General features: G+C 40.4%; 1 protein-coding gene across 1 annotated transcript; it reads left to right on the forward strand.

Moving 5' to 3' along the window:
* The first annotated feature begins 2,669 nt into the window (after positions 1 to 2,669).
* On the forward strand, positions 2,670 to 26,321 carry mapkapk2a (MAPK activated protein kinase 2a). The gene is made up of 10 exons (XM_057846376.1): positions 2,670 to 3,394; positions 12,723 to 12,862; positions 19,188 to 19,252; positions 19,333 to 19,412; positions 19,474 to 19,600; positions 19,672 to 19,747; positions 19,823 to 19,947; positions 22,527 to 22,612; positions 22,699 to 22,779; positions 25,111 to 26,321. Exons 1-10 carry the CDS (start codon positions 3,155 to 3,157, stop codon positions 25,258 to 25,260), a joined length of 1,170 nt encoding a protein of 389 aa, XP_057702359.1. The 5' UTR covers positions 2,670 to 3,154; the 3' UTR covers positions 25,261 to 26,321.
* Positions 26,322 to 26,413: the final 92 nt, after the last annotated feature.

The raw sequence follows: 26,413 nt of genomic DNA on the forward strand, positions 1-26,413 counted from the left end.
TGGTATGAAAAAGTATCTGAACCTTTTGGAATTTCTCACATTTCTGCCTAAAATCACCATCAGATGTGATCTGATCATTATCAAAATCACACAGATGAAAATACAGTGTCTGCTTTAACTAAAACCACCCAAACATTTCTATGTTTTCATATTTTGATGCGGATAGCATGCTAAAAATGACAGAAGGGTGGAAAAATAAGTAACTGAACCCTCTGCCTAAGGAGACTTCAAGAGCAATTGAAACCAATTTTTACCAAACATTTTAAGTCAAGTGTGTGCCCAATCACTGAAAAGTGGTTTAAAGCTGCCCTGCCCACTATAAAACACACACCTGGTAAGAAATGTCTTGATGAGAAGCATTGTCTGATGTGCATCATGGCTCGGTCAAAAGAGCTGTGATCAAGGATTGTTGATTTGTATAAAGCTGGGAAAGGATGCAAAACCATCTCTAAAAGTCTGGATATTCATCAATCAACAGTCAATGAAGCTGTCGACAAATGGAGAGAGTTTGGCACTGTTGCTCTTCTCCCAAGGAGTGGCCGTCCACCAAAGATGATGCCATGAGTTCAGCACAGCATACTCAGAGAGGTAAAAAAGAAGAGTGTCTGCTGAAGATTGACAGAAATCACTGGCACAGTCCAATATCTCTGTGCACACATCAACTATACTAGTATGTAAAACTATGGCCATGAATGGTGTTCATGGGAGGACTCCACTGCTGTCTAAAAAAACATTGTTGCTCGTTTAATGTTGGCAAAAAGGTACTTGGACACTCCACAGAAGTTTTGGCAAAATATTTTGTGGACTGATGAAACCAAAGTTGAATTGTTTTGGAGTAATACACAACGTCCTCTGTGGAAGAAAAATGGAACAGCTCATCAACATCAAAACCTCATCCCCACCGTGAAGCATAGTGGAGGGGGCATCGTGGGGCTGTTTTGCTGCCTCAGGGCCTAGACAACTTGCAATCAGTAATGCAAGAATGAATTCAAAAGGATGTTTTGAAATATTAAATATATATTAAATATTAAATGTGATGGTTCACTTAGTTATTCCCCCCCGTCTGTCATTGTTTGCATACTATCCTTATTAAAATATGAAAACCTATAAATGTTTGGGTGGTTTTAGTGAAAGCAGACATTTCATTTGTGTGATTTTGACAAAGCTCAGATCGCATTTGATGGGAATTTTATGCAGAAATGTATGACATTCCAAAAGGGTAAGATACTTTTTCGTACCACTGTCGGTAGACATCATTGCTGTGTTTCATTGTTGGTTTACTTTCATACTTGTACTAGGTCAACAGTAGAAAAAAACGGTTACTAGGTAAATGATCTACAAATGTGCAGAATTTGTTGAAAGACAAAGGGTGTAGTGTACATATATATTCAAAGTTATTATCGCTGGTGTTAGTATAGTAGCAAATAGGGTCTTTTAAATTGAAGGTAAAGGGGCCGGTAAAACCATGATAAAAATAAGACACAATTGTTTTGTTTTCACACATTTAAAAAAATATATGTGTCAAAGTTTCCAATTGGTTTTCCAAGAAAGTCATTGATATCAAGAAACTTAGAAAGAAAAATATTAGTTGAGTGTATTTTACGGAAAATATTTCAATGTACCACCTTGGCTTTATTTGGTGATGCAGTACTTATACAATGGCGCCACCAGGAGGTGGCCACCACACTCACGTCAAGCAATCGAGATGTTCTTTCTTTTCTTTCAACAGTAATTATTTTTGAGTTACATTAAACTTTGTTCCCAGTTAAGATAGGAGTTTCTATAATTGCTTTTCTCCAGTAATTGCTTTGTTTTGTTAAATGTACACCTCATGCTGAATCAGCTAAAACTGAAATGGTGTAGAACTACAAATGTTGACTGGACTGTGCACATTAAATTATTTGTCATGTCATGGAATATAACACAACAAATCAGGACAGTGATCCCTGCTATATCGTCCTTCAAACTTTGCGCCCTCAGTCCAATGCTGATTATTTTTCAATTAAAAACGACAACCATGCTCAATTTCTCCCAGAAAATTATTGCAATTACAAAAGTAGTAATATCTTTTATTTTGCTTGCAATGAAAAAACACAAAACAGAATGGGGGTGGGAAATTAAATCATGATCCATTTCTACAAAACTCCAAAAATGGTCAGGACAAAAGTATTGGCACCCTTTGAAAAATCACGTGATGCTTCTCTAATTTGTGTCATTAACAGCACCTGTTACTTACTTGTGGCACACAACAGGTGGTGGCAATAACTAAATCACGCTTGCAGCCAGGTAAAATGGATTAAAGTTGACTCAACCTCTGTCCTTGTGTGTACCACATTGAGCATGGAGAAATGAAAGAAGACCAAAGAATTATCCGAGCACTTGAGAAGCAAATTTGTGAAGAAGTCCATCTCCAAAGAGCTGAATATGTCTACCGTGCGCAGTGTCATCAATAAGTGTAAAGCCCACGACACTGTGGCTAACCACTTGAAAAAAAAAAATTGACAAGAGATTTTAACCTCAGCCACCACAAGAGACCAAAAAGTGGCCCCATTTTTAATTTCTACTGTTTATTTGAGAGTTGCCCAAAAACCTTCTTCTTGGAACATTTTTGTTTTAACCTTTTGTTTTGCCCCGCTTCTCCTTTAAGCGGCGGAAATAAGATTATGACGTCAGCGGTAAAACCTGCTCCGGCTGGGTGTCTCACTGTCTGAGTGAGTCGGACTACTGACTTGGCCTCGGAAAAGTCAAGTGATCTCCCAGCTAACTTTCCTACTCGTTTTGTTTCGCCCTGGTTGGATTCTTGTAATTGTCGATCGACGACGAGCCTCGCAACAACATTTTAGGGGGATGATTTAGGTCAGGAGAAAAGTTGATCGAGTGTTCTCGGACGAACCGGTGCGTGGCGGCCAGTACCGGAGATGGATAAGCTAACCGATAGCTGACTTGTTAGCCGAAAAGTCAAAGGTCAAGAATAGGAGCGAACGGGCATGCTAACGGCGTGCTAGTTTAGCATTCTATCGGCTAACCGAGATACTTCCTCGGGCTCGCTTGCGACACCGCCAGTAGTTTGTCAAAAGGGAAGCTAATCCAGGAAGAAGCCCCTACCTCGAAAACAGGCCGGGCCGGGCCGGGCCAGAGGAGCATTTCCGAGAGAATGCTGTCCAACGCACAGAACCAGCCGCTTTTCCCCAACCCTACCGGGCAACAGAATCCAGGCGGCCAGCAGAACCCCGCGGGCCAGTTTCTCCCCTTCCTCAGCAGACCCACCTTACAGATCAAGAAGAACGCCATTACCGACGACTACAAGGTGACCAGTCAGGTGTTGGGTCTCGGTATCAATGGCAGGGTGCTCGAAATCTTTCAGAGGGAGACGGGTGACAAGTATGCGCTAAAGGTAAGCTTCCCTCGACAGAAACACCAAAAGAAGGAAATTCACTACTTGTTATCTGTCTTGTCTTCCTGCTCGAGTTGTTGTAACTTGCCAGAGGAAAATATGCTCGAGATAACACTTTGGAATTTATAAATGATGTCGCACCAACGCTTCTCGAATAGTTAAAACGTGCTTCCAGTGAATGCGTGAGCCACATATTCATTTTTAAGTCCAAATTTTGATATCGGCCTAACTTTGTACTCCTTTCAATTCTGCCTTTTTGCTTATATCGTTGGCCAGTCACACTTTTTAGAAACCAAAACAATATTGATTAAAAAGGACGATTTGTTTTCAGACAAATGTACCCCCCCCCCCCCAAAAAAAACCCAGTGAAAAATGCGCTGTCAATGAATTACCAAAGAAGTGACCCAGAAATGGCCCGAAACCCACAAGAAATGACCCAGAATCAACAGGATGTGGCCTGAAAGTGCCCTCAAATCAACAGGAAATGATCCATAATGTACACGGCACTTGAAATACCCCAAAATGAAGGCTGCAACAACTAATCGATTCATAGATTAGTTGCCAACTAATTTGATGATTCATTTTTGCCAGCAGCTATGCGCACTCCCGTTTGTGTTTGTGTTTAATGTGAGGTACCGTTTTTGCCAGTGTTTAAAGCAAGAGAGAGAGAGAGAGTTCTCTGCTACAGTCAGGTTGGGTTGCTGAATCAATAATATAACGAATTGTCGAGAGTTTGACCGTCTTGTGTTGTTAGTTCCAGTGTGCCTCTGTCAGAGGTGAGTAAATGAAGCCAGTTTGATTAAATGTTATTACTTAGCACGGAGCGCTGAGCTAGTTAGCGATGATGCTAATCAGTGTCTTAAATGTCCGTTTGTGTTGTTTTGGAGAAGCATATTAGCACTTAAGTTATTGTTAGATAGTAAAGTTGTCTCATTTCTTTCAACCCAAACTCTTTCAAACTGTAAACTGTCATACAAGAGAGTGCGCTTTGAAATTGGATTTGGGTTGTATTTATAAACAACTGTTCGAGAAAGAAAACCGAATCATTACAGTCTGCCTCCTCCTCACTCGATTTTGTTGTTTAGTTTTTTTTAAAGAAAGTAAATGAGTCATTGACACAATTTACATCAGCACTTTGCCCACAAAAAAAAAGTCGATCACCATCACTTTTTAGAGGTGGACAATAATTATTAGTCCGATAATTATCGGTCCGATAATAGGAATTATGACGTCATCCCAATAAATCCAATAACATTATATATTATCGGGCCTATTAATATTAATTTTGGCACGGTGTCGGTGGATTGGGATGTGTGCGTTTGTTTCCACTCCTGTTTTGCCAGTATGCAAAGTTGTGTTACTGTTCTCGAGGCCTTATTTTCCCATCATTGAGTGATTAACCTTACTATGGTAATTACCAAATGTTTGCATTTTACAGTATTATGTTTACAAGTTATTGACAGGCCTTTTGGTCATTGATAGGCTTGCTGTCCTATAATTGCCAGGTTAAGAAAGTCGTTTCATGGACCAAGACGACAAAAGTCTCCTCTCCTGTTGCACCAAATGTTTTATCTGCCGACAAAGCACAGTACCTGTTGGGTTTATGTTAGTTTTAGTTCTGTGCTTATTGTTCAAGGGGACACATCGTCAATGATATTGACTGATTGTGATTGACTCAATTTATATTTATTTGAAAAAAATAATATGGGCACTTTATTTGATGTCAAAACTGTTCTTGTCTTTGTTTTGTTCATTACAATAATGTTCATGTCATCATGAAAATTCTGGTTAGGTCAAAGGCAAATCTATTTTTAATCCACCACTAGTATTTTTGACCTACAGGTGTTCAAAAACTCAGGTGACTATGCATTGAAAAGTTATATATATTATCAGTTATCGTATCGGTATCGGCCTTAAGGAGCAGGAAGTTATCGATATCGGTATGTGTTTCAGAAAATGGATATCGTGCACCCCATCACTTTTTTTTTTCAATTTGAATGAACAAGACTTTTGTCTGATTTGTGTACCGAGAAATTCTTTTTTGTATACTGAGAACCTTAATTAAAAACTTTTTAAAGTTTGATGTACTCAAAACAGTAGAGTTGTAGACTACAGTTAAGTCAGGAAGTACTAATAACATTCTTTTTGGAGGAAATAGTCATCCTTTTTGTCCTCATTGTTACTTACAACTTGACTGAAACAACTTTAAAGTTAAATTGTGAATGTCATTGTAAAAAGTGACATTTATCCGTTTAATCGTTTAATGACTTGTCCGACTAATTCATTGTAAAAATTAGAGGTCGACTGGTACGGGATTTTCAAATGCCGATTCTGATATCTAAAAAAAAAAAAAATTCAGCCAATATCCAACGCCGATTTTGTTAGATGATATTTGAGGCCGATATACAGTGGGGAGAACAAGTATTTGATACACTGCCAATCAAATACTTGTATTTGTATTTGATACACTGCCAATCAAATACTTGTTCTCCCCACTGTATATGGCGGAAAATACAGACAAGGCTGAAAAAGCAGTTTCTGTTCTTGCACCCCTCTTCGGTATTGGAAAAAAGTCAATTTATCGACCACCTAGTAAAAATAATCGTTAGTTGCAGCCCTACCCAAAATGTACAAGAAGTGACACTGAAATACCCCAAAATGTATAGGAAATGACCCAACATGGACTGTTTGGCTTTCACTGACATCGATAAGATGTCCAACTTACTTTAACTGAGAGGACTGCCTGTAAATGCTTTTCATCCATTCATTCACCCCTCCTATTCCAAATGGACTGGATGTCTAGCGCCGTCAATCGTAGCCAGTGAGTTAACTTATTTGGCAAAAAATAAACTGGTCCGGCCTACATGAGATTGACATGAATGTGGCTCGCGAACAAAAATAAGTTTGACACCCCCAATTTAGGCAACAATGCTATGAGGCGAACAATATGATTTTTAGGCTTAACCTTTTTAAAGAGCGGACAATTAAGGATTGGGGTGGTGAGACAAATGGTCCTTTTCTGGTTGAAGTGAGGTGTAGAATGTCTGTAGTTCCTACCTTGGTTGTGGACAAGATGAGATGTTTTTCTCAATCGGCTCAAGCAGGTTGCTGGCCACTATTAAATCACGATGAAACATTGTCTGGTGTTTTGATGGGGAAATCATTCTCAAATGGTGTACTTACCTAATGGTTTGATTGATAAATACTGACACTTTCACTGGTGACAGTGAATGTATTGTGATTGAAAATGAATCACAGAAAGAAAACTTCCTTTCGAACTGAACTGTTTTGCTTCAATAACTACATATTGTGCATTGTCTTTATTGAGGAAATGAAATATTTCCAGATTCATTGACGTCCCTTACCGCTCGTCCTCCGGAGAGCCATGTGGGTGCTGGAGCTAACCATGAGCAGGTGCCAGGGTGCACCCAAAACTGGTTGCCGGCTAATCTCAGAGCGCATATGAATGAATTTCATGAAGCCTAGCCAAACTATGAAAATTGTAGGGATATAGTCATAAAAACCTGAAATAGTTGTAGTGGTTTTTAGTTGAAAGATGTCTATTATGTGTAGGGCTGTCCCTAACGACTGTTTTTCTCAGACTTTTTTAACGATTAGTCAACAAATTTAATATTATTTCTGTTTTTTTAAACTAATCTAGCGATTATTTTTTGTTTTACGCTTATTGATTCACAAAAACATTTTGGAACACTTAAATTCTTTATTCAAGTAAAAATAAACACCTAAATAACAATAATGAATCACAAACAATGAGGTCAAATGCAGATAGCATTAACTAATGCAAAAGAATGGAATGTAAACAGATGCAGAACACTGTGTCTTCACCTTTCTTTTAAAAAACTACATATTAAAAATATGTAGCATTAATTTTATAGTATACCACTATTATGTACAGTGGGACAAATAAGTATTTAGTCAACCACCAATTGTGCAAGTTCTCCTACTTGAAAAGATTAGAGACGCCTGTAATTGTCAACATCGGTAAACCTCAACCATGACAGACAGAATGTGGTGGGGGGGGACAAAAAATCACATTTTTTGATTTTTAAAGAATTTATTTCCAAAATACAGTGGAAAATAAGTATTTGGTCACCTACAAACAAGCAAGATTTAAAGAGGTCTAACGTCTTCTAACGAGGCTCTACTTGTTACCTGTATTAATGGCACCTGTTTTAACTCATTATTGGTATAAAAGACACCTGTCCACAATCTCAGTCAGTCACACTCCAAACTCCACTTTGGCCAAGACCAAAGAGCTGTCGAAGGACACCAGAGACAAAATTGTAACCTGCACCAGGCTGGCAAGACTGAATCTGCAATAGGTAAAACGCTTGGTGTAAAGAAATCAACTGTGGGAGCAATTATTAGAAAATGGAAGACATACAAGACCACTGATAATCTTCCTCGATCTGGGGCTCCGTGCAAGATCTCACCCCGTGGCGTCAAAATGATAACAAGAATGGTGAGCAAAAATCCCAGAACCACACGGGGGGACCTAGTGAATGACCTACAGAGAGCTGGGACCACAGTAACAACGGCTACTATCAGTAACACAATGCACCGCCAGGGACTTAAATCCTGCACTGCCAGACGTGTCCCCCTGCTGAAGCCAGTACATGTCCAGGCCCGTCTGCGGTTGGTTAGAGAGCATTTGGATGATCCAGAAGAGGACTGGGAGAATGTGTTATGGTCAGATGAAACCAAAATAGAACTTTTTGATAGTAACACAGATTCTCGTGTTTGGAAGAGAAAGAATACTGAATTGCATCCGAAGAACACCATACCCACTGTGAAACATGGGGGTGGAAACATGCTATGGGGCTGTTTTTCTGCAAAGGGACCAGGTCGACTCATCTGTGTAAAGGAAAGAATGAATGGGGCCATGTATCGAGAGATTTTGAGTGAAAATTTCCATCCATTAGCAAGGGCATTGAAGATGAGACGTGGGTGGGTCTCTCAGCGTGACAATGATCCCAAACACACAGCCAGGGCAACAAAGGAGTGGCTTCGTAAGAAGCATTTCAAGGTTCCTGGAGTGGCCTAGCCAGCCTCCAGATCTCAACCCCATAGAAAATCTGTGGTGGGAATTGAAAGTCCGTGTTGCCCAACGACAGCCCCAAAACATCCCTGCTCTAGAGGAGATCTGCATGGAGGAATGGGCCAAAATACCAGCGACAGTGTGTGAAAAGCTTGTGAAGAGTTACAGAAAACATTTGGCCTCCGTTATTGCCAACAAAGGGCACATAACAAAGTATGGAGATGAACTTTTGGTATTGACCAAATACTTATTTTCCACCATGATTTGCAAATAAATTCTTTAAAAATCAAACAATTTGATTTTCTGGGGGTGGGGGATCGTTCCACATTCTGTCTCTGATGGTTAAGGTTTGCCTATGTTGACAATTACAGGCCTCTCTAATATTTTCAAGTGGGAGAACTTGCACAATTAGTGGTTGACTAAATACTTATTTGCCCCACTGTATATACATAATACGTTATTATATAAAGTAAGATTAGTGCAGTCGTGGACTATTGTAAGCAGGCCAGTGTTTCCATTTTTTTAAAAAATCCCACAGGGTGGATACGTCATCCCCAAAAAAAGTTTAGGGCAAAAAAGTTGCCCGACAGTTTAAGATAACACTCGCTACGCTAAATGATAATGCTAACGGTCCGAGCCAACTTGGCATCGCGTTTGCAGCGGCGTCACAACCCCCTTCCCACCTTGCCCTACCTCTCTGCACTCTCTTGTGTCTCTTCAGACGTCTCTCGTGTCATTCAAGTTAGCAAATTGCAGTAAAACACGCCTTTACATCCTGAGTAACGGTAAGGGCGTTGCAAAGATAAGAAAAGTAATTAATTAGATTACTCACTACTGACAGAAATTACGCCATTATACTCTATAATGCCGTAATAAACAACAGTGGTTATATAGACTCACGATCTGCCAGCTTATTGTCTCCTGTCGTCTTCCAAGATTACAACTGGGTGACAGTGCTTCATGTGTTCATTCATGGCCGACGTCCTGCCATGGTTTGCAGTTGCAAGCTTGAAATTGAAGAGACATAAGCTTTGGCCACTCTGGTGCGCTTTTTTGGCTTTGTGTCGCTTTCCCCGCTTGCGCACCACCATTCTCAACTTTCCACGCATACATTTTTTCCTAACCTTTTATTCACCGGACGATGTGCCACAAAAGATGACTACAAGGTAAGGGTGTAACGGTACATGTAATAGTATTGAACCGTTTGGGTACGTGGTAGTCGGTTCGGAACGGACGCGTACCGAACGAGTTTCTGACGTAATATAACCCTTACTTTTCGAGACTGTGAGTTGATCGGGTTACAGTTTCTTTGTGTAGATTATATTTACTCCGTTTTCTCTACTATAATGAGGACCAACACGGTAGGACAGTCTAGAAACGTCAACGGCGTGACAACGTGGCCGACGCGAGAACGCAGTGAAACGCGGGCGTTGGAGTCAATCAGCCAATGCACACCAGTCGCGGTGCGGCCGCGTGTTAGTTGCGTCCTAGAAGTGGCTCAACGCGACGCACGTGAAAAGAACGGCAGAGTTTATTATTTGACGCGAGACGCGGCCCTCCTGCGTCAATACTACTAGCTAGGATCGGGCCGGAAGTCACTCGTGTAATAATACGGTGGAGCCGGTCGATTTTCAAACTAATATGCAATCGTAACCTACTTTTTGAGTCCATCAGATCTCTTAAGTGGTAGATCGGGGCACAGTTCACGTGTCTGTTGATTTACTGCTGTCTTCTCTGCTATAATAATAACCAACACGGCCCCGTGTTCGATACAAAACCCTCCTACCACAACAAAACAAGTAGGAACTAATATTCACATAGGAACTAAAGTTATACAACATAAAATATATAATATAAATGAATACTACATCACATTCGCAAAATATAAACATATCGTTAAAAAAAAGCCCATTTAAATAATTTGAAATGAGCTAAAACACCTGTAATTAAATAATAAGAATAATACACAGATCCTGCTTACACAATTAAATTCATTTCTGTGTGGTGCTTTAACTTGAGAAAATCCACCAATAAAGCTTTTGAAAACCGTTCATAAGAAAAAAAGTTTCATTGAGGCATTTCATTTGTAAAATACATGTTAAAATTTTTGTCATTGGGATTGCTTTTCTCTTTAGCACAGGACTACTTCTTCTTTCTTTCAGAAAGAAAGCTGACCAATACGCGAGGTCTGAAAGGAAAATTGTTATTGGATTATCTTTAAATACCCGTTTTTTTTGTTTAGCGGAATTGTAGCTTTGTACAGGCTAATGTTCCTATTGTTGAAAGCACAAAAGTGTATAATAAACTAGCACATTTATATTTTGCTTTTTTTTTTTTTTTTTTTTACTGTACCAAAAATGAACCGAACCGTGACCTCAAAACCGAGGTACGTACCGAACCGAGATTTTTGTGTACCGTTACACGCTCCTACAAATTGTTTATTTACCTAAATCCGCATGTACCATAGGTGATCATCATGACGTGATTTTAGACCTTAATTAATGATATTTTACTGTTAATATTGGTGTGCTCAAACGATTGATGAATGAGTCATCATAGCATCAAGTTTTGGTGAATGCCCTTCATTACCGTAATGCATAGCTTTCATGAGAACTACCCACGTGGATAACATATTGTGTACAGTCAGTAATCAGACTCTCCTGTTGAGACAAACATGTTTGCTACTGTATCATGCAAACACGTCCTCATGTAGATTTAACGCCTAAGAGGCTTTTATGACTAATTCACGGTCACGGATCCCACTTTAATCTTCGCCCCTCCGCCCGATTTCCCTGCCCTACCGCTGCTTCCGTGAGATTTCTCTGCTGTGTGTGACTCAAATGGCAGGTGGAGACTCCTGCACCCACCCAGTGTCCTACTAGTAGCTCTTTGTGTTTGCTTTAGGAAGTGCATTGTGTGCCCATCTGCCCCCTCCTTCTCATCAGGCGTCTGGGTTTACTCTCAGAGGGCCTGAAACAGATGGGGTAGGAAGGTACACTTATTGATTTAAAAAAACAAAAACAAAGTGGGGGTGTAATAGAAGTGGACCATATGTTTTATTAATGAAGGATTAGGTTTGTGGGTGTTGGGGTATAGTTGTGTATGTTATATATAGAATAGATTTAGCTTTTGCTATTTCAGTTCATGGCCACACATATCTCCTCTTCTTACAGCTCTGGCTAGGGCCTCTCTGACCTTTCGACACTACTTTGTCATTATAGGCCAATGCAAAAAACAATGTAGCATTTTAATGTCAATAATAGCAATCCGTGTTATTTTGGCAGCCGTTCTTCCAATGATAAGACATACTCAGCAGGAAAACATTACATTATTTTCAATGAATTATACCCACCTGGACACCACAGACTGAAAACTTTAAGGGGATGTTCATCAGGCTTAAGCTAATGCTATAGAAAATGCTATGCTAACACTACGAGTTACATTTAGTGTGTGATGATCACTCAGCACAGACCTTTAAAGGCTAAAGCAACATTGCTTATTCTTTTGAGAAAACAACTCTTTTACCATGTGCGTTTTAAAACAAGCAATCCTGGAACCTGGAGAGGACACCGGTCAGTGAGTGGGGCGTACCATGTCACATGAGTGACACAACCAAACTCGATGATGATGGAGGCTGACTTATCTACACGCACAATAAGCAAATGTCACGCATTGGGAAAATGATGGCATTTTCATCTTGTTCTCGTCTCGTCAGAATACAGGCCATCGTCTTGTCATGTTGCAGTCACCTAAAGATTTTTTAAACTCATCGTCGTCATGATAACAACAAAATATCCCTAAAATGACAATCTGTCCAATTACAAAAATTGGTTGGAATGGGCACTTCAAGCTAAGTAACAATGCAGATGGAATTTTGGGAAATCGGATCATGGACTTTTGGTGAAACAAAAAAATCTTTTGGGAATGCATTTATGAAATTGTAAATAGAAAAGAAAGTCTGAAAAAGTGTTAAAATTCTGAATATACTAATTCCAGTAAAAAAGTGTCATTTTTACATTTCATAGACTAAAAAAGCAGAGCACAAAATGATTGTTAGTGTGTGCATTGAGCAATTTCCACCGTAAGAGGGTGCCATAATTTCACTTTACTGGCTTGGCAATATATGGTCCAAATTTAACCAGATGATGGCAGCACTTGCCTTTTTTGTGCTTCTCCATATGAACTGACTTACTGATGAATTTGACACATGCACGGTCAGCTCTATTCATGTTTATTTTTTCATTCCTCATTCCCCCTCTGCTTGTGTAGATGTTGCAGGACTGCTCTAAAGCACGTAGAGAAGTGGAGCTCCACTGGAGGGCGTCACCTTGTTCCAACATTGTGAGGATCATTGATGTCTATGAGAACCTCTATCAAAGCAGGAAATGCTTGTTAATAGTTATGGAGTGGTGAGTTTACAAATCAGCACACACAAAAATGCCTCTTTTTATATACTCTCACTGGTCGTTGGTCCCACAATACCAGCTGACATTTGGCTATACCTTGCCATCGCTAAGGTTAACTCTTCATTTTTCTGAAAATGAGCTAACTTGCATGGTTTAGGAGTGTATAAAGAAGCCACAGTACCTGAATATGATTGTCACAAAGGTGGGGAAAGCATAAAAACTCCACACACACACGATGGATGGAGCAAATATTCGAACCCCAGAACTGTGAGGCATTGGTAGCAAACATTATATACTTGCAGAGAGGTGGTACTTTTTGGACCAAAGTGTTTGCCTAAAAATGCATGTGCGACCAATACGCCCGATATGCTGTCCTTGTTCTGACCGTTGCCCTCTTTAAACTGTCGTAAAACCTAAAAAGCATTAGCAACGCTAACTATACAGACAAGTTACCCTCAGAGTAATCCAAAATTTTAATGCAAAAAATAGAACAAGAAAATATGCACTGTACTTTAGATAAGCGGTACCTACGAACAAAAGTTGCCCAAGGAACAAATGAAGACAAACATCACCTGAAGCTGCAACTTTACACGTGGTGCAGCCATTTTGGATTTTTGAGTGATGTAACATGTTTATTTTGAATATTCAATACATAGGTACTAGGGCTGTCAAACGATTAAAATTTTTAATCGAGTTAATTACAGCTTAAAAATTAATTCATCGTAATTAATCGCAATTAATCGCAATTCAAACCATTTTATAAAATATGCCATATTTTTCTGTAAATTATATATATTATGTAAAATAAATTGTTGGAATGGAAAGATAAGACACAAGATGGATATATACATTCAACATACGGTTTAGAAGGACTGCATTTGTTTATTATAACAATAAATCAACAAGATGGCATTAACATTAACATTCTGTTAAAGCGATCCATGGATGGAAAGACTTGTAGTTCTTAAAAGAAAAATGTTAGGACAAGTTATAGAAATTTTATATTAAAAGCCCTCTTAATGTTTTCGTTTTAATAAAATTTGTAAAATTTTCAATCAAAAAATAAACTAGTAGCCCGCCATTGTTGATGTCAATAATTACTTACACAATGCTCATTCATGGGTGCTGAAGCCTATAAAGTCAGTCGCACCCAAACGCCAGCAGAGGGCGGCAAAACTCCATAAAACACAACAAGTGAGCATTTCACTGTACTGTCATTTAAATCTGTCTGAGCGGGGCATCTGCATTAATTGCGTCAAATATTTTAACGTGATTAATTTTTTTAAAAATTAATTAACGCCCGTTAACGCGATAATTTTGACAGCCCTAATAGGTACCAATAATCAGTGACAATAATCAAATAAAAGAACAGATATGAGTATTCAAAAATGAATGAGAAGTAAAACTTTACACCCACCCCTTGTCAACAATGTCAACAAGCGACCTTGAGATGGCGCTAAAGACCCTGCAACATTGATGAGGAACAGAATGACTTGTTTTTTTTTTTAAAGTGATAATGGAGATGAAGAGGAATTTGAGGGCTTCCATCCATGATGAGGAAAGTCAAGAAACACAAACTACAAACTCATTGTGTTTACCACAATATTGTATAAACCACAATAAAATGTACCAAGGTCTGTTTATTGCCGTCATATTGGTATCAAAAATTGGCCCCAAAAAATCTCCCATATTTTGATGGTCAGCCTAACCTGTCTGCTGGAGCGACCTACCCGTGAGTGTAGATATTTTACTGTAAATGATATTAGGGAGCCTACACTGTTCATGAAAAAAAAAAAAAAATGACTGAGTCATCATAGCATTCAGCTATTTTAAGCTAGCTTTGGTACAGCGCCTTGCAAAAGTATTCGGCCCCCTTGAATCTTGCAACCTTTCGCCACATTTCAGGCTTCAAACATAAAGATATGAAATTTAATTTTTTTGTCAAGAATCAACAAGTGGGACACAATCGTGAAGTGGAACAACATTTATTGGATAATTTAAACTTTTTTAACAAATAAAAAACTGAAAAGTGGGGCGTGCAATATTATTCGGCCCCTTTACTTTCAGTGCAGCAAACTCACTCCAGAAGTTCAGTGAGGATCTCTGAATGATCCAATGTTGTCCTAAATGATCGATGATGATAAATAGAATCCACCTGTGTGTAACCAAGTCTCCGTATAAATGCACCTGCTCTGTGATAGTCTCAGGGTTCTGTTTAAAGTGCAGAGAGCATTATGAAAACCAAGGAACACACAAGGCAGGTCCGAGATACTGTTGTGGAGAAGTTTACGGCCGGATTTGGATACAAAAAGATTTCCCAAGCTTTAAACATCTCAAGGAGCACTGTGCAAGCCATCATATTGAAATGGAAGCAGCATCAGACCACTGCAAATCTACCAAGACCCGTCAGTCCTTCCAAACTTTCTTCTCAAACAAGGAGAAACCTGATCAGAGATCCAGCCAAGAGGCCTATGATCACTCTGGATGAACAGCAGAGATCTACAGCTGAGGTGGAAGAGTCTGTCCATAGGACAACAATCAGTCGTACACTGCACACATCTGGCCTTTATGGAAGAGTGGCAAGAAGAAAGCCATTTCTCAAAGATATCCATAAAAAGTCTGGTTTAAAGTTTGCCACAAGCCACCTGGGAGACACACCAAACATGTGGAAGAAGGTGCTCTGGTCAGATGAAACCAAAATTGAACTTTTTGGCCACAATGCAAAACGATATGTTTGGCGTAAAAGCAACATAGCTCATCACCCTGAACACACCATCCCCACTGTCAAACGTGGTGGCAGCATCATGGTTTGGGCCTGCTTTTCTTCAGCAGGGACAGGGAAGATGGTTAAAATTGACGGGAAGATGGATGCAGCCACATACAGGAACATTCTGGAAGAAAACCTGTTGGTATCTGCACAAGACCTTAGACTGGGACGGAGATTTATCTTCCAACAGGACAATGATCCAAAACATAAAGCCAAATCTACAATGGAATGGTTCAAAAATAAACATATGCAGGTGTTAGAATGGCCAAGTCAAAGTCCAGACCTGAATCCAATCGAGAATCTGTGGAAAGAGCTGAAGACTGTTGTTCACAAACACTCTCCATCCAACCTCACTGAGCTCGAGCTGTTTTGCAAGGAAGAATGGGCAAGAATGTCAGTCTCTCGATGTGCAAAACTGATAGAAACATACCCCAAGCGACTTGCAGCTGTAATTGGAGCAAAAGGTGGCGCTACAAAGTATTAACGCAAGGGGGCCGAATAATATTGCACGCCCCACTTTTCAGTTTTTTATTTGTTAAAAAAGTTTACATTATCCAGTAAATTTTGTTCCACTTCACGATTGTGTCCCACTTGTTGTTGATTCTTGACAAAAAAATTAAAATTTTATATCTTTGTTTGAAGCCTGAAATGTGGCGAAAGGTTGCAAGGTTCAAGGGGGCCGAATATTTTTGCAAGGCACTGTAAATATGCCTCATTACCGTAATGACTAGCTTTCATGAGAATCACCTGTAAACAAATGTAATAAAAAGGTGGGTGGGGGGCGGTTATTACAAACATTAAAAACTAAAGTCGGAGTTGTTGTCGTTTGTTCCCTTCTATTACTATGAGGAATTCTTAATCTGCACATGACAATGTAAAATGAAAGCGTGGGGCTGTACACAAGTGGGTCGGTTTTGCGATGGTGTCAGATATGCACGTTCAGTGATGCCGTTCTCCTTTAAGGGGCTAACCGCTGAAAATGTGTCAAGATCAAACAAAGCAAGAAAGACTGGCTTGTCATCGCGATAACCAAGTATGCTTAGCTGAATTTGCATTTCTCTGTAAGTAAATAGTGAAAGATACATTTCGAGAAATTTGAAATCGCTTGTGGTTAGACTCAAAAGACTGCCCACGCGTTGTAGAGAGCATTTGTGCAATCATGCGTGTTTGGTGACACACACACAATCAGCACTTTGTGATTGCACCGTAAGCCTGCGGTCATAAAAAGAACTTCAAAGTTGAAATGAATCACCTGAATCCAAGTCATTGGTATACAGGTGGTCCCCGGGTTACGACGTACACAGCTGCTGTGATTTTACGATGCCGAAGTCTCGTTCGCTATTTTCTCGACATACGATCGCTTCGCCACTCGATCTTTTCGACATCCGACGTAAACTCTGACTCTCCATTTGTTTCTACATCCGACGACATGCTCGAAATATGACGATCCATGACGGCGCCAGAGTTTGTTTTTTCCGGAACACGGACGCACGGCAGATTTTCTCGTGAGAGAAATCAACACTGATTCCAAGACGGTTAGTGCAGGTATGGAAAAAGGAAAACCATTGAAACGAAGATGAAAATGACAGACAATATGAGAATGGTGTGCGCATCCGTGAACTGGCTCGACAATACGGCCGTAGAATGTCGATCTCGACGATCATCCGACGACCTCCGTTTGCCAGGCTCTATAAGTTAAGGTGACAATTATTATTGTGGTAACATCGCCAAAGATATCACTAGCTTTATCAGGTTTCTAATCATTTGTTACATCAACTTTTGGATCACAAGACGCCTACTGTCTGCTTTAGTTGACACCAGCAAAAAAAAAAAAAACATTGAGAAAGTAAAATAAAACTGTGCACTCTATCTCACCGTCACGTCAGCAAAAAACGTCCGCCACATTAGAACCCGATTCGTTATATTATTACAGGAATTATTAGTATTATTATATCATTATTCCAATTTGTATTAATAATGGATTTGTTTTGCTATGTGTAGTTGCCATTTGTAATAGTACAAGCAGTATTTATTAAGGATTTAGTGTAGGTTTTCAGGCTGTGGAACGAATTATCCATCAATCCATCCATTATCTTCTGCTCGCTTCGGGGTCGGGTCAGGGGGGCAGCAGCTTTAACGGGGAAGCCCAGACTTTACTCTCCCCAGCCACTTCAACCAGCTCCTCCACCGGAATCCCAAGGCGTTACTAGGCCAGCCGAAAGACAGTCTCTCCAGCGTGTCCTGGGTCATCCCCGGGGCCTCCTGCCGGTGGGACATGCCCGGAACACCTCTTCGGGGAGTCGTCCAGGAGGCATTCAGATGCCCGAGCCACCTCATCTGGCTCTCCTAAACGCGGAGGAGTAGCGGCTCGATGCAGAGTCCCTCCCGGATGACTGAGCGTCTCACCCTCTAAGGGAGAGCTCGAACACTCTGCGGAGGAAACTCATTTCGGCCGCTCGTATCCGGGATCTTGTTCTTTTGGTCACGACCCGTAGCTCGTGACCATAGGTGAGAGTAGGTATCCTCAGCTCCTTCTTCATCACTACAGACCGGTGCAGAGTCCGCGTCATTGCAGACGCTGCACCGATCCGCCTGTCGATCTCCCGCTCCCTACCACCCTCACTCGTGAACAAGACCCCAAGGTACTAGAACTCCTCCATTTGGGGCAGGACCTCATCCCCGACCCGGAGAGGGCACACCACCCTTTTCTGACTGAGGATCAGTTTTAAACATAACTGTCCCACCGAATCATTTCGAAACAAGAATAAAGTACTGTAGTAGAAAAATGCTTGGCTTTATTAAACGCTTCTGTTTACCTAACATGGCTGTGAGTCTTGGAGTGACATGTAGAAATGACAAACTCCTCATAATCACTTCTGGCGTTTATTTTATATGTCTCGAACGTCTCCACATTCCCTCCCACAGACACACACATTCATTCCAGCCCGTGCTTCCTTGCAGAAACTGTTTAACAAGTTATACGATGATTGACAGATTGCTGCCCGCGTGAAGTCGGCTTCTTTGGCCAGATCAAAGCCATCGTTAACTTTAATAAGCAAGTGCCGCAGTGACTGAGAGCTGGGAGAGGGGGTGAGGGAGGCTGTGCGAGCAGAACAAAGGTTTGTGGATTGGAAAAAAAATGTAAAAAGTATCGCAGTCCTTGCGATGGGACTATCGCGCATGCGCACATTGCGATGGCGATGTTTAAACGATATTGTTCAGGCTTATCCTCCACCATGAAACAAAATACAATGCAGTACTTTCAAACAGTTATTTTGAGATTTAGGGGTTCTTAAAAGGTTCATTCCGATTTACGCAGAAATTCTGGTTACGTCGCCAGCAGAGGTAACAGAACTCGTTCGTAACCTGGGGACTACTTGTCTTTCCATGCCTCATTAAATTTAGTTGTACTGTCAGCTACCAATCACAGATGCCGTTGGGGAAGAAATATCAGCACGAGATCAACATATAACGTGCGTTTGTTTATTGACCACGACGTTGAATTCGTGTTAAATGGTATGAAATGATTTGTGTTGAAAATGTGCGCGTCTATCGTTGCAGCATGGACGGCGGTGAACTCTTCAGTCGAATTCAAGACAGAGGGGACCAGGCCTTCACTGAGAGAGGTAGAAACGCAACACATATTGGGTTAACGATCTTCTAACTTGTTCTTTGTGCATTCCATGTGAAACTTTATTTACACCAGAGGCATCTGACATCATGAAGAATATAGGGGAGGCGATTCAGTACTTGCATGCTGTCAACATTGCGCATAGAGACGTGAAGGTGAGTCGGGTCATTGTCCGTAAATCAGTGGCTCGGGTCATTAATGTGGTACTCGCTGCAGCCGGAGAATTTACTCTACTCCACCAAGAGGCCAAGTGCTTTGCTCAAACTCACGGACTTTGGCTTTGCCAAGGAGACCACCTCGCACAACTCTCTGGCTACTCCCTGCTACACACCTTACTATGTTGGTAAGACTTGGCATTTTTATCCGTGGCTCGCTCATTAACCACGACGCAAGTCTTAACGTCACTCTTTACAGCTCCAGAGGTTCTGGGCCCAGAAAAATATGACAAATCTTGTGACATGTGGTCTTTGGGCGTCATTATGTATATTCTGTAAGTAAATACTTCCGGTAGCATGATGTGAGAGCGAGTCCTTGGCGCCGAATGGAACTCTTTGTTATTTTGCAGATTGTGTGGTTACCCGCCCTTTTATTCCAACCACGGTCTGGCAATTTCTCCCGGGATGAAGAAGCGGATTAGGATGGGACAATACGAGTTTCCTAATCCCGAGTGGTCCGACGTATCCGAAGAAGGTGAGGATCACCACAAAACCTTGTTCGTTTTGACTTTGCGAGTCACTGATTATAGCAATGATGGACAGCTTCAAATGACACGAGGCCTGTATGAGGTCATCTCACAAAACAAAAAAATGGGAGTTTCCAAATTCCACTACACTGCTCGTCAAGGAAAGAAATTTTGCTAGCACTTTTTTTGACAGTGGGTTCATAAGGCTATCATAATGATGACACGACACTGTCATGAGCATTCATTAATGCTTTTGACTAAAGTCATTAAGTGTCAAGTTATGTCACCAATTACATTATGTCCAGTCTGCATCTTTTACATCAATTCAAAAGACGCATCGTTCTGCCATTTAATATGAATGGAAAATTTGGACGTGCATGGCCTTCTAAAATGCCATGTACCCCCCCAAAAAAAAAGCCATGTACCAAAAAAATAAAATAAGCCACATACCCAGAAAAAAACACGCCACCTCTCTGGCGTTTCATGGTCCACATTTTCAATCCATGGTTCTTGTTTGGTTGTTGTTGTCGCTTTTAAAAGCTTAGGTTTGAAAAAATTACGTAAATCCATTAGAGGCGTGCAAAATTTCCGATTCTTAGATTAATGGCGATTCGGCCGTGGAAGATTCGAGAACGACGCACAAACATCCAAATTACGATTATTTAATTATACCAGGTAAGTGGAACTAAAACACAGCGCGGTCTTTGGGACCCAATAAAGAAGGGACCGAGAGTAAATATCATGTTCAACTCATGCAGCTAGGTAAAAAAAAAAACAACAATACCTGACTGCGGCCGACGGCTGCTACAAACAACGCCCAGTTGCTAGTAGCTACAAACATACAACTACGGTAGATATCACATATATATGGCAGAAAACACTCAGGTGACTTGGAGTTCCGCTCTGAGACCCCCAATTTGGCCAAATTTCAAAATTGTCCAATATGCATGTGTGATACATCATTGGAAAGCTTAAAATCTCAATTTTCCGGGGGAAGAAACATTTTGAACAGGAGGACATTTTAAAAAATTAATTAAAAAATTTAACAGCAAAACCCTATCTAGAGGTGAGAGCATGCTAGAGCAGAATTACAGACGCCATGACTTTAATGAGATATTATTGCGTACTTACCTTGTTTTGATCCAAAAACTCCATGTAGCATGTATCACTGATTGTCAAGACACAGCTGTGAATGGCCACAGCTGGATTTTTGGGGGGATTTTATGGGTGAAAAATGGTAATCTTACAAGGATCGCAATGCAGAAATCGCAGACATCAAGGAGTGGTCGAGATTTTCTTATTCATATATTTACCCTTTTAAACATTTTTTTCCCCCAATTTTCTTTGTTTGGATCGATTATTTATCATCTAAAATATTGGGGGAAATGCGACATTAATGAAAAATAATACAATTAAGCGATAGTTATAAGGTAGATATCCGTGACTTATTTATAGACACCATTTTTTTCATTGTGACGTAATTTGTTAAAAAGTTCAAAATATGCGAGCGAATAATTTATTTATTTATGTATTTATTTTTTAACGAAATATTAGACATCAATTAATGATTCTAAGCTAAAAATGACAGACATAATAAATATAATTACTGACCTTTTTATGGCTGGGTTGAAACAAAAGCGGTTGCGCGACGTCTGTAAACGGGGGTTTCCAGGGTAAAACGGACCAATTAAAGATAGTTTGAGGGCTTAATGCGCCATCAATCTGCTATGGTAGCATATAGACATATTGTTCTATCAAACACAACAGTTGTTTTGGCTTAAAATACAGCAGTTTCTTTTAAAGAGGAGTGCAAGAGCAGAAACTGCTTTTTCAGTCTGTGTTTTCCGCCAAATATAGAACTAGATGCAAAATGACAGCTGACGGCAGCATTAGAACATGTATAGAGAACTAGATGCGAAATGACAGACTTGTCGGCGTTAGTAAACAGCTGCCATCTTAAAGCAGTGGACTTCTCTAGAAGGCTCTGTTGTAGCGTACCTTAGTAACTTTTTATCTAAAATACTCCTAAATCGGCGAAATCTTGACTTGAATCTGTCTTTAAATGATTAAACAGTTTTAAAACTTTTACATGTCGAAAGAAGGGAAATTATGGAACAACAGGAGCAATTTAACCCTAACCCTAATCTAATCGTAATCAAATCGTTAGGTGCCCCAAGATTCCCTCTAATATCCATTATCCATCTTGCCTCTTCGCTCCTCGGGTGGCTTTGGCTAAGCAAAGCAAATGAGGTGCTAGTCACATGATCTGTTCGAAAAATAGTTTTGACCCATTATAAAAATATCTTTTTTGGTTCATTTTATTCATTTTTGTTGTTTGTTTTTTTTGCTTTCCAACTTTTATATACAATATTTTACCGGAAAACTCTTCATTTTTAAATCATACTTAGGATAGTCAATTATAGCCAGTGACACTTTTCGGCCACCGTAACCCCCCCCAATCTCTGCGTATAGGGACACCCCTCCCTCCCCTCATAAGTGTAGAAATTCAAATCTATGAAATTGTCTTGGATGGTCAATGCTGAGGAACAAAATTCAATCACAGTCTGATTTCTTCATTTCCCATCAGCTAAACAGCTGATTAGGACCCTCCTGAAGACGGAGCCCACCCAAAGGATGACCATCACGGAGTTCATGAATCATCCCTGGATCAACGTAAGGAAAACGGCACCTTTTTCGCTATCTGTTTCTTTGCGAGATATTGTCTCAAAGCGACCCGATGGCTTCGTGTCACTCCGCAGCAATCGATGGAGGTTCCTCAGACGCCGCTGCACACTAGCCGGGTGTTAAAGGAAGAGAAGGACGCGTGGGAGGACGTCAAGGTGCGTCACTCGTTTTTTTGGGCTTTACGCCTAAGCCTGTTGCGATATACAGTAAGTCAAATTATCGCACGGCAAATAAAAATGAGGGCGGTAATTTTCCCAGCTGGGATTTATTGCCGCGTGCGTGCATACATACATATGTTCGTGCGTGTGCTGCATGCACTCGGCACACGTGCGTGATGATTACATATGAGACTCCAGTAGCTTTCCCAGATGTTTATTGGTCATCAACACGCCGTGGAATTAAAGTTCAGGCATACAAAATAAGGAAACACTGCTATATTAAAGGGTATCACAACACCTGGGGAAATGCTAATATTCCATCATTTATCCATAAACGCATGCCTTTTGGATTCATATCATGCCACTTTGTGTAATTACACACATCGCAACACCAAGAAAATGATAGAAATTTGGATCGATTGTCAAGCTAAAAGAGATCCCGGAAATCTAGCATATTGTGTGCGTGACGACATGACAAGGAAACAACCGGCTCAGTGCTTAGTACTGAATGGCAGCGATGATGGCGGACAATTTTGTTTCTAGTTGCAGCGACGAGTCCGACGTAAGGAACATTCTTCTAATGGTGACGAGGAGAGTTATGAACCTTTCTTTGGTGTTTTGGGTTATCAATTTGAGCCCAAACGAAAGCCAATGCAGCCTAATGAAAGAATCATTGAGGGGAGCAATCACACTGATGAAACACCGGCAAGATATCTTGTGGGTTTGTTTTGCATTTCTTTTTGTGAAGCTGATACACCGTGACCGCAAAATAATGTAATGTATAGAATAATTATCATTTATTGTGCTATCATAGGTTTTCGCTCTGCCAACAGACACAAATATTAATGGAATTAGAGGATTTGTTCTATATATTTTACGAGCGATAATTTATACATGTGTCCAGTCCTATATCCAATGCGTGATATGTTTTTATTAAAAAGAGTACTCACTCTGGCCATTTTGAGCTTGGCTGCTCCGCTCCTTTGCTTAGCCTGGGGTGGTCTCATCAGAACCAGTCATTGTCTTCTTTCTTGATATCTCGGGACATTTCGGTGACTGCGCGTGTATGGTGGGCACCGCATCTGCTTTCATCAGCAATTTCTTAGCAGAACCTGATTTCATTTGTCCATAGTTCGAATAGCTTTCAGGTGTAAAATGCGCACCACACAAAACCGTGCCGGAAGCCGGGTCTGCAAAATTAGCCCTCTTAGCACGGACGAACTTTACTCATTGTCTGCGTAGTCCAGCTCTTTTTCTCGCGTTCGGGAACTCATGGGTACTACATTGCGACAAATGGCTATTTGTAGATCACATAGCATGACAGGTTTGAACCATTTTAGCGATTTTTTTGATAAAACACGAACGCAACTCTCTCGTCGATAAACAACGATGGCACCCGCCTCGACCTTTCGTTTCCTTGTTATGACGTCTCCGCCCCATTCGGCTGTTCCGGAATACTTTCGGAAATGTTCGTCATTTTCGATCTATTTTCTTTAATTGCTCATGAATGTGATTTATTTTTTCGTTAACTTTATTAATGTTTGTTATCTTGCCACATAACGGTTCAATTGATATCTCACGGCCCCTTAGTGTTTTAATACCCTTTAAACACTGTAAAACGTTAGCATTGCTACATTGAGGCTAATGGAAAAAAGACTAACCACTTTAGCCTGCTATAAAACATTGACGGTCTTCTCCACAAGGCAAAATTGCGGTTAAAAGCTGACATATCAAACATGAAAACTAGCTGGATTACAGAATTTGAGAGGCAAACAATAGAGAAAAAAATCTATTACTGATACAACATCCATGACGAAAGAGAAGTGCATTTTGTACTTGTGCAATGTACTTCCGGTGAGCATTTCAAAATAAAAGCATGTCATGTTCAGATTTCTGGAGGCAATCGCATATACTTCAGATTGTACACTAACAATAAATTTAAAATGGCACCCATTATGAAAAATCTGATCTGCAATGATAATATGATGTCATAAATGATAATAATTTGGCTTCAAATTTGTTGCATGCTAGATGACAGTCATTTTGGAATAAAATTAACACTTTTAATGTTTTTTGTTTTTAATATTTATAAATTTTAATATAGTTTGTTTTATTTAAGAATAACAGTTTATTGCATTTAAATTGGAGATTTATTAGGATGTATTGTCACATTATAAGGTTGAATAGGTTAAAAAAAAAACAAAAACGGGCAACAATATCGCATATTGCAATAATTTATGGGACGTTACATCACCTACTAAAATTTGTTATCGCGACAGGCCAATTAACGCCGATGCGGAACTGAACCCACCTGTGCTCCTTTTTCAGGAGGAAATGACCAGTGCCTTGGCTACCATGAGGGTCGACTATGAGCAAATCAAGATAAAGACCATCGAGGATTCCACCAATCGACTGCTAAAGAAAAGAAGGGAGAAAGCCAGTAAAGCCATGGCGGACACACCGTCTGCTGCCCACTGAAACAGGGATTATGAAAAACAAAAAGGAAGCAATAAGTTCATAACTGCATGGATTTCTCAGTGTTTTATTTTTCACGACGGTCAAGTCTAGTGTTTTGGACTAAGAGTGCTGTTTTTCGTTAAGCATTTTAATGCCCCGCCCTATTGCGAACAGGTTCTACATCTGTGGTTTTATTTGGTTTTCAATTAGACAAGATGAGGGAAGAGAAGCACTCTTTATTTGTCCTTTCCTCGCTAAAACGTCGGGTTAGCGGCCCAGACGAGTGAATGTTAAAGGAACTGGCTAAATCCCAAAAAGCAATGCAAGACTGGACTTGACTTAAGTGGATTTTAAGGTTCTGTCCATCTGATTGTCATAATGAATGTTCAAATCAGCAGGGCCTCCCCAATCACCTGCCTTAAGAGTTTCTCGTTACAGCTCTAGTCTCCGGGCAGAGAAGGTAGCGCCACCTGCACGTAGCTTAAAAAAAAAAGTATTTTTTCACAAGATTTTTACAGACCTATTTTAGCACATGCCTAATGGACTTTTTGTTTGTGGCATTTAGCAACGTCATGTTTTTGTCGCCAGATTTCAGGTTAATCCTATGCAGACGGCGTGCCATTTTAAAGCGCCGCTCTCGACGGTGTCGGGTTTTGTTTGCTCGAGAGATGGGGAGCGCATGTTCCCGTCGGCGGGAGAACCCTGTCGTGTGAGAAGCACTGTGTTTTCTAGCTACTGTTTATTCCGTTCTTTTGACGACAACCTCACCTCCAAACCTGCCGTACGAGTCTCACCTCACCAGAGCGCCGTGTGACGCGCCACCAGCAAGCTGTCTCCACAATCACTGGGTGCGAGGGGTGGTTCATGCCTTTTAGGACCCGCCCAGTTCACTCGGGATGATGGGGCACCGTAGCGTTTATTTGTATGTACACCCACGTGATGAGGCGCACACAAATTTCGCACTGTAAAAAATGTCGGCTTAAAACTTTTCCTTTGACTCTGTTCTGCTCATTTTAGTAGCAGTCAGCTGTAACGGCCATACTTTTGTCTGCTTGCTTTCAATTAAAAACACAACAACTGAACATTTGGTTTTCTTTCGTTATTTTGATCAATAGTCCAGTTAAAATCATTAAATTGGGCTTTGCAAAGCATGATAGTATACAGTGCTGGCCAA

The sequence above is a fragment of the Corythoichthys intestinalis genome, chromosome 9 (assembly GCF_030265065.1).
Source record: "Corythoichthys intestinalis isolate RoL2023-P3 chromosome 9, ASM3026506v1, whole genome shotgun sequence".
In the NCBI taxonomy this organism is placed as follows: domain Eukaryota; kingdom Metazoa; phylum Chordata; class Actinopteri; order Syngnathiformes; family Syngnathidae; genus Corythoichthys; species Corythoichthys intestinalis.

Bases quoted from the DNA above. Each gene is read 5' to 3' on its own strand.
- mapkapk2a (XM_057846376.1), top strand. From the start codon at position 3,155: ATGCTGTCCAACGCACAGAACCAGCCGCTTTTCCCCAACCCTACCGGG. The intron at 19,413-19,473 runs GTGAGTCGGGTC...TACTCGCTGCAG, and splicing joins TTGCGCATAGAGACGTGAAG to CCGGAGAATTTACTCTACTC. The intron at 22,780-25,110 runs GTGCGTCACTCG...CTCCTTTTTCAG, and splicing joins ACGCGTGGGAGGACGTCAAG to GAGGAAATGACCAGTGCCTT.